This window comes from Dermacentor silvarum, chromosome 10, assembly GCF_013339745.2.
Source record: "Dermacentor silvarum isolate Dsil-2018 chromosome 10, BIME_Dsil_1.4, whole genome shotgun sequence".
NCBI lineage: Eukaryota > Metazoa > Arthropoda > Arachnida > Ixodida > Ixodidae > Dermacentor > Dermacentor silvarum.
The window spans coordinates 61418299-61427165 of NC_051163.1; the positions used below are offsets into that span (position 1 = coordinate 61418299).

Below are 8867 nucleotides of genomic sequence, written 5' to 3' on the forward strand. Positions count from 1 at the left end.
CCGAAAAAGTCAATGCATGCCTTTTACTACCCATGAGGGCACAAATAACCACAGGTACGTCCGAAATATTTCTGAAGGCCTGCTAGAACACTTATTAGGCGTATCGGTGCTCGTGTTGGGATAGGAGAGGGTGGGTGCACGCGTGTATAATTAAGGAATACATACCGTGTCCAGTGACAATTTGCCCTTCCCACTCATGGCATGCTTCACCCCTATACCTTGCATATACTTCACCGCGTAATAGTGCTGTGCTGAGACGAAGCTGACTTTCAAGAACCGGCATTATGCAAAGTGCCGTGCTTTCTGGGCTTCGAGGCCAATGGTGAGGATTACAAAGGAGCAGTTGGCGCCGGTGCTAACAGCGGCGAAATTTTTTAATTAAAAACACAGCACCTGACAGCAAGAAGCTTAGTAGCGAACATCGAGGACGGCGAAGGATTCTTGCGTCTGAATTTTCAGACGTTCTTATTGCCGCTTTTCGCGAAGCAGTTTGTTCTCGAAAAATGAAATGGCGCTTTCAGCAGCGCGCCTCACATTGCCTTAGTGAAAACGCACAAATACGAAACCATTACCACGTCTGCCACGTTTCTGTGTGATCAGCTGTCAGAAATGCAACTGCGTTTCCGCTCACGCACTATGCTTCATTCATGCTACAAAACATGGAGCAGTGGATTTAAGACGTGTGCAGTTGGCTACAAAAATAGTGGCTGGCATAATAAAGAATGGAATGAGTATGTGTGACCAAGTTCACGGACCATTGCTACATACGGACAAGCCTGTGTTGCCAGCCCTTCTCAATGCACGAGTTTCTTCGTGGCCAAAAAAATTTGACTCATCCGCCAGCATTGTATCGCCAACCTCCAAAGAAAAGACTTCAACCCCAGACCGTCGGCTTGAATGAGTACACTTGTTAAACTATGACAAAGGGAGTAGCGCTGCTTCCTGGCATAGTAAGTTTCGCGCATGTTATCTACACATATCTGCCCCAAATCGCACGCAAACTTACTCCCACTACTATCACCAACGTATTACGAATATCTGAATGGGCGCACACTTGAATCAATGCGCCAAAGCATGGGTGACAGCGACTACACCGACAGCACATGAATGGTCGAAGCTGAATGTTTCGTGACGGACCACAGGAGTAGCGAGTTACATCTTTGCTACCAGCTATTACAAAGTACAGAACAGCTACTTTCCAAGCCGTGTGTGCTGCAAGAACAAATCTATTTCAACTGAGCAAACCTGCGAGTGATAATGCAGAAAATAATCGGATAATGACCGCACCGACGAACTTCACCGAGTCGGAAACGTGACAAGCCGCCGCTTCAAAGTATTTGCCAAATAAAGAATGAAGAGCAATACACACTGACCCTGACAACCTGATATGGGCAAGGCTTAATGAGCTCCGAAAGTGCTTTTGCATGTTCTCTGAAGCTGTGGCCAAAGCTTTGTGTCGTCCATCCAGTCAGCGTCTACGATATCTTTCGACACAGAGGTTTCCTGAGTCACACCGGGCATCATGTACATCCATTGTAAACATGGAGGCAGCTGAGGCAAGCAATGGACGCATCACTACATGATCAAACATGGCAGTGCCCACAGGATCGCCGTGAAAAGGGTCAATACACTGACTGCCGTGAAGGCATCCGAATTACCGGGCATGTCCGAAAAATCGGGCATTCGGAAAATCAATCGTTGACTGTATATTCAGATATGCGTCATGAACAAACTTCACTGTGGCACCACTAGATTGTGCAGTGAGCATAGAGGGATGCGCGAGAAGAGAGCCTGGCTGCATTTTCATGCCTCAAACATGACGCATACTCGCAGTGGCAATACAGTGTCGCTACACTACATTAATGCTAATAGCATTAGGGTCGACACTCACTTAAAGATATGTCCTGCTAAAATTTATCTTTTCTGAGAAGGCCTGAGTGATACATGAATAAGCATGGTATATTATACTGTTATAGAGGAGCTAAATAACATATTAATTTACCTGAATTCCGCAGTAAAGGAATGAAATTGGCTCTAGGTGCTTTGATAAATTTCGTTCCTTGACAAGGTTCTGTGATGTATGGCGGAGAAAAAAATACATAGTCACCGATGAAAATTTGGACTTGTTGGATATTCCAGACTTCATAAATGCACCGTCAGGGTTCCCATAGAGCTAATGCATTTTTGTGAACAATTTTTCAGATGAATGTAGGCCCAAAGTTTGATTTTCCGGACTGAACTGCTTGTTCCAAGCCACACTACCCGATCTTAAAGGCCGCCATGTTGGATTTTCCACTGCCTTAGCTTCCAGTGGCTGAAAAAACACTCCAGGGTGCGGCACTTTTACTGTTATTTTTTTCCTCTTTTTTTTAACTATCGTCATAATCACTTCATGCGGGATCAGTTTTTATTTTTTTGCTATTTTAACGTTGTGTGCCCACAGAGCAGGTGTTTCTCAGAGACATCTCATTTTTGTGTGTTTGTGCAGCTTCGCATTTGTGTGATCGGCGACAACTCCTGGACCATCGCAAGAGCCAAGTAGTGCGAAGTACCGGGGCTCGTTTCTTCGATCTCCATGGCGATCTCCGCCAACGGAGATTGCCAACGCGGTGATGCTCTAGTCTACTGTATACAGTCAAACCTCGTTAATACGTAGTTGGCCGGGAATGACGTTTGGGTACGCACTAAGCGATGTACGAATTAACCGTCAGTGCCGGTTTAGCGGCTACTTACCAGCCAGAAAAGAACGCCACGATCCCCACAAACACACTCTCACGCACACACAGGCACGCTAGCTTTATTCACTGGCAGGCAGCAAAAAGTCAGTTATTTTCACTTGCCGCCGTGGTGGCCTCGCCGCGACGACGGCATCTTCGAAGTCAGCAAGTCCAGCAGCCAGTTTGTCCATTAGGCCTTGCTTCTCTGCGAACGCTCTCATCACTGCCACAGCACGCGCCGCGTCGGATAGTGAAGGGCCGTCGTCCACTTCGACATCGCTGTCCTCCTCACTTTCGCTTGAAGCTGGACGAGGTGCGACGGCAGCAACAATGTCGCTGTCTGAAAAGTCCGGGGAGGTGGTCACGTCGCCGTCGACATCTCGGAAGGTGCCGAAGTTCACCTCCTCATCTGCTGCACCTTGCCGCTCGAGCACTTCAACCAAAAGGTTCTCGCAGTCCTCGGCGTCTTCACCGTCCGCGTCGTCGTCGCCTTCAAGTATTTTGAATTGCGCTCGCGCGAAACAATTCTGTATTGTTGCCGGCTGGACCTCCCTCCATGAGTGTGCGAGTAGGTGTACAGCGCCCAGTAGGTCTATGGTGTACGTTTTGCCGCTATCCATAACGAGCAACATCCTCCGTAGCAGATTTTTGCGGTACGTCTGCTTCACTGAGCGGATGATGCCCTGATCGAGGGGCTGGGCGAGCGCTGTCGTGTTCGGGGGCAAAAGAGCAGCTTAATTGCCGTCAGGTTGTCCAAATCGACATGCGCCGACGCATTGTCGAGAACGATCAGGACATTCCTTTTCTTGGCAGCAAAACGGCGGTCCAGCTGGCGCACATACTCCTCGAACAGCTGAGCAGTCATCCACGCCTTTTTGTTGTGCTTGTAAATGACATCGGATGGCAAACGGGCGCCTTTGAAGCAACGCGGTTTTCCGTACCTGCCGATCACCATCAGTGGCAGCTTCTCACTACCGGTCATGTTGACGCCGAAAGCGACCGATACCCGATTTTTGGCATGTTTCCCGCCGGTGCACTTTTCATTCTTAAATGCCAATGTCCTGTCCGGAAGCAGGCAGTAGAAAAGTGCCGACTCATCAAAATTGAAAATGTCGGCGGCATCGTAGGCTGCCAAGGCTTCCTGCAATTCGTTGTGCTGCCACTCATCAGCGCATTCTTTGTCCGCTGCAGCAGCCTCACCGCAAACAGCTTTCCCCACTATGCTGTAGCGAGCTTTAAATCTCGACAACCAGCCGTTGCTGCAGGCAAAACCGGTGCAATTCAGCCACGGAGCAAGAAACCTTTAGGAGTGGAAACTCCGCCAGTTGCGGCGACCAGATAATGTCACAAGCCCGCGGAGCCACTATCATGCTGGCGGCACCTGGCGACTGAGAAAGAAATTACCGCCGTCTTGGTTGCCAAGGCAACCGGTCACATGTGTTTCTCTCGTTCGCGGCCGCGCGCGTTGCTCCCGTTTGGGCGCGCGCCTCACAACTTCTACTGAGGGCACTCACGCATTCCACCTGCATTCCATCTTAGGCTAGAAATTTCCGAACAAGGGTACACTGCACGTATCAGCGCTGTTAGTATTACGGCCCTCGAACAGACACCGACAAGAACAGTTACTGTTTGACTTAAAGGCCCACAAAAACAACGCTACGGCGTGCACGCTGAAGCGAACGCCGAACGCCTGTGTCGTCTACTTTGAGCGCGGGAGACGCGGGCGCCGCCGAAGAGAACGCGCCCGAGCGGCACCACCGATCCGCCGGGCTGCTGCTCTTTTTTTTTTTCGCTGCTGCTTGCATGACGTGCCGCAAGGCGCCGCCACTGCATGCGCCCCCGTCGGCGCATAATAATGTGACGTTATCTGGTCGCACGCGAGCGCCCGCGCTGACGGGAGTTTCTACTCCTAAATAATCTTCCTCCGTGAATTCAGCTGAGCTGCGAAAGTTAGCGCTTTCTCAGCCAGAAGGGGTCCACTGACTGGCAGGTTCATGCTACGCGCCTTCTTCAACCAAAGCAGCAGGGCCTTTTCTACTTCGGGAAAAGCAGAGTCTCTGATGCGGCACCTCTTCAGATTGCTGCCTGAGCCGCCCCGCAACTTTTCGCGAGCGTTCCATATTCCGCACACAGTCGTCAGAGGCAAGTTCTTCTCACGGGCTACCGCAGATTTCTTCGCTCCATTTTCAATGGTGAGAATGATTTCCAGTTTTTCCTTTACACTCAAAACGTGATACGGCATAACAGTCTTCATGTGCAAATTAAATCGCACAATACGCGCACCAAACAATGCAAAAAAAAAAGAAGGAAACGCCGCGCAAAAGAACGTTGTAAGAGCACACAACACTACGCAAAAACACATTACCACTGCCGTTAGCACTGGTGGACACGGGAGAATGAAAGAAAAGAATAAAGAAACGTGGCGTTTGAGCCGTTACGATGCTTGGATTGGATTCCAAAGTGACAGCGAATTCCCCTACCCTCAGCTCCTGCGGGCTACCAGAAGCTAATCTCGAAGGCCACGCTTTTGCGCCCTTTGATCGGCAACAACCGTACGAACAAAAAATACGTCGACGTGGCCATGTTGTGACGTCACTACGCTGACAATTGTAGTTTACCAATCTCGAAGGCCATGCTCTTGCGCGCTTCGATCGGCAACTCCTGTCGTCGCCACTGAAATTTTGGCGATTTTCTGCCCGTGAACATATAAAAACAAAGAAAATGGTACGTACTAACCGTATGTAATGCAACAAGCGACTACGGCTTAAGCGGTCAGCCAATACATGGGGTTCAATGGGGACCGGGTGGGGGAATCTTCGCGACTACGTTTAAACCGGACTTACACATTAAGCGGGTACGTATTAACGAGGTTTGTACGGAGAAGACGTCAGTCTTGTGCAAATCCAAGAGAATCTGATCGTCTCCAAGCGCAGTATGTGCCAGGGCATTATTAGACATTTTTTATGCCACTCTAAGGCTAATAAATTTTACTTTTTTGGGTGAACGAGTTTTTCGGACAATATTTTGATTCTCGAACGGTCCGGAATATCGGTTGGCGACTGTATATGTATTTACTTTCAAGCCAATAATAGAATAGCCACAGTGCAGTGCTAATCTCACAGTACTGCGTAACTTGCAGTTCCGGCCCAAAAGCTGTGATATGTTACGTGATGAGAACCTTTGTGCAATCTTCAGTAAATCTGCACGAGATGTCATACTGTCATCAATTCATGCAAGACATGTCTCACGAATGCCCACGCACAACTTATTTACCAGTCCGCATGTCTGGACATCTCGGCAGCCAATTCCCGCCAGACGCAACACCAACAAGACCATTTCAATACAACAATACAGCTCTACTCGGTTTCCAGACATGACATCGCCAGATATCACGGATGGCTTCCGAAAAGATGCGGTGCTCACTTTCTTAAGTTGTTGCCTTGGTGTGCAAATGCTGACCAGTGTTATGGGGTTTGCTGATGCTCAACCACAAGCCTGACGCTGGACATATAGAGCTCGAGAACCAACTCTGCTTACATATGCATTTCTGCTTGTGAACTGTTCGAGAACATTCAAGCTGGCACAATATTTTTGTCTGTATTAAAACTGTGTATCATGGTAGTCTGGTTGTATTAATAAATAAAAAGTTGTTACTAGAGATTTGAACTAGGAGGCACAGTTATGTCAAATGTGAACTCCACCAAAACTGTGTTGCTAAACTTGTGCGAAAGACAAGAAATTTGGCATGTACCATTGTGCCCTGTCTCAATTGTGTGTTCCTGTTTTCTTTGCTCAATTCTTATCTTACGAGTAATTTCAAGAAACATATTTACACAGTCACCACCATAGTTCCAATCCACAATTAAGATGAAATTTCCATATGCTGGGATAGGGGAAGTGACATGTCATATATGGCATGGTAAAATTTCCTTTAGGTAATATTACAAGAAAAACCCTGCGGTTGAGAAAGCCGGAAATCTTTCAACACAGTTTATAAATAAGCCAGATGCTCCATTTTCTGGCTGACCTCGCTACATTTTCCAATCATTAAACTACTTCTTCTGCCATATAAAAAAAAGAAATAGATCAATCGGTTGGTATACAACACAACTTCAAGCTCCTGACCTTTAGGGCTTCACCTCCGAGTGAGAGGACATATGGCGATAGAGGTTGTCTCTCCGCGAAAAGGATGCACCACAGTGGATGCAAGGAAAGGCACGCTTTCCGGTGTGGGTTTGCAGATGGCGTGTCAGGCTGTGATTCTGAGTGAACGCTTCCGGGCACAGGTGGCACCGGTAAGGACGCTCTCCTGTGTGGCCGCGAAGATGGCATGTCAGGCTGTGACGCTGCGCAAATGTTTCCGGGCACAGGTGGCACTGGTAGGGGCGCTCTGCCATGTGAGTGCGCAGGTGTTGGATCATGTGCTTCTTCTGCTCCGTCTTGTAAGTGCACTGCAGGCAGGAATGCAGCTTGTCACATACGGACACGAGTGTAAGGTACTGCTCCGGGTATCGCGACGGCAAGGAATCTGCAAAGTCAAAGGGAGCACATGAAATCAAGGTAGCAATGCGTCATATATTTATTGCAACCAAAGTGCTACATCTGGCTATCAAAAGTGTTGCCACACTTGAAGGCAAGACACTTGATAACCTTGGCCTGGCAACCCAAATATTTGTCTCATGACAAGATTGCACTGATGCAGTACAGGTCTCTCACAATTTATCTGTATACATTTCTGTATACAATTATTAACAGTAAGGGGGAAACACAAGGCAAGAAACTGGAAGTGGGCTTCACCCCAAGCATATGGCTCCATTTGGAAATTGTACAGACAGTTCTCTTCATATGTGAACCATAGGGGTACATTTTATTTCCTTTACACCATGTATGAGGAACCATTGCTGCCGGAGATCTTGCTTCGGTATGTCTCCTCCGAGCATACTCTTCAAAGAAAGTGAGTCAGGTGCAAAACTTCTTCTGCGTCCTGTGCTCCTGCTTTATACCAACAAATGACGCTTGCTTGCCTGTTATTCAGAGTTGGCCGAGGACATTTAGCTAGAAACTTTGTACTTAGAACCAAAACTCGGCAAGAAAAGAAAACATTTCTCGGCAAGTTGCCTGTAGGCAACACTCAACAAAGGGTAAAATAGTCAAATTACATTTGTAGGTAACACTGTATTACAGAAGGATTTATACAACACAGCACAACAAAAGGATCGATTGATGTTAGACCACATGAAGCAAATGAAATGAAATATTATAATCGAAATAAATAAATATGAAATGATAAATATTCGAAACTACATAAAGAACAAACACAGCATTATGATTACATTCCAGTAGCGCACCCAGGATCTCTGCCAGGGGGGGGAAGGGGGTTGACAGTTTGCCTTAGTTTGCCAATACCATCTAAACAGCACTAATTTCAATTTCTTCACGGGAAATTATCAAAATATGCGCTTTTTGCGGAAGCTTGCGAGTGTGCAGATGATTGCGGGTCTTACTTCTTCGTTGCAGTATTCAAAGGCGCAAGGAAAGAAAAGGGGTTAAACAAAAGGGGGGAGGGTTAACTTGCCCTCAGGGTGGGGGGTTACAACCTCCGAACCCCCCCGTCAGTGCGCCACTGTTACATTCACACCATATTTGCAGGTGGTGCAACAGCCCCATCTTTGATCAGTAAACAAGGGATTCTTTCTCTCGTACAATGCATTGTAAACACTTGATCTTTTTTTCATTGCTTAAGCAAGAGCAATATGAAACAACCGCCCACCCCACACACACACACACACCCGTGCTACTGCAGATATATATGAAGACAGTCAATATTCTGCACTATATATTACATTCTCTGCTTGTACATTGCTGTGTATTTTTTTTTATCCAGATGATTGCATATCAGCAAGTGCAATAACCCCCCGCCCCTGTTTTTTTTTTTTGCATTTTAGTAAAATGACGGGGTGGCAAATGAATTTGCCATTAAACTCGTCCAAGATAAGAGAAGCATAGGTGGCAACCAATAAACAGTCATATTCCCACCACAATGATAAATCAATTGTAGTTTAAACTGCTGTGTCATATAGCGAAGAAAAAATGTGGATTCTGTTTGAAAATCTGACGAGCTGGTTTACAGTTGAAGCCCAAGCAATACCA

The 8867-nt window shown here is 47.1% G+C and overlaps 1 protein-coding gene across 1 annotated transcript; it reads right to left on the bottom strand.

Moving 5' to 3' along the window:
- Window positions 1-3381: 3381 nt before the first annotated feature.
- On the bottom strand, window positions 3382-4959 carry LOC119431587 (tigger transposable element-derived protein 4-like). The gene is made up of 2 exons (XM_049657925.1): window positions 4733-4959; window positions 3382-3976 (listed from the first exon to the last, which is right to left on the bottom strand). Exons 1-2 carry the CDS (start codon window positions 4957-4959, stop codon window positions 3382-3384), a joined length of 822 nt encoding a protein of 273 aa, XP_049513882.1.
- Window positions 4960-8867: the final 3908 nt, after the last annotated feature.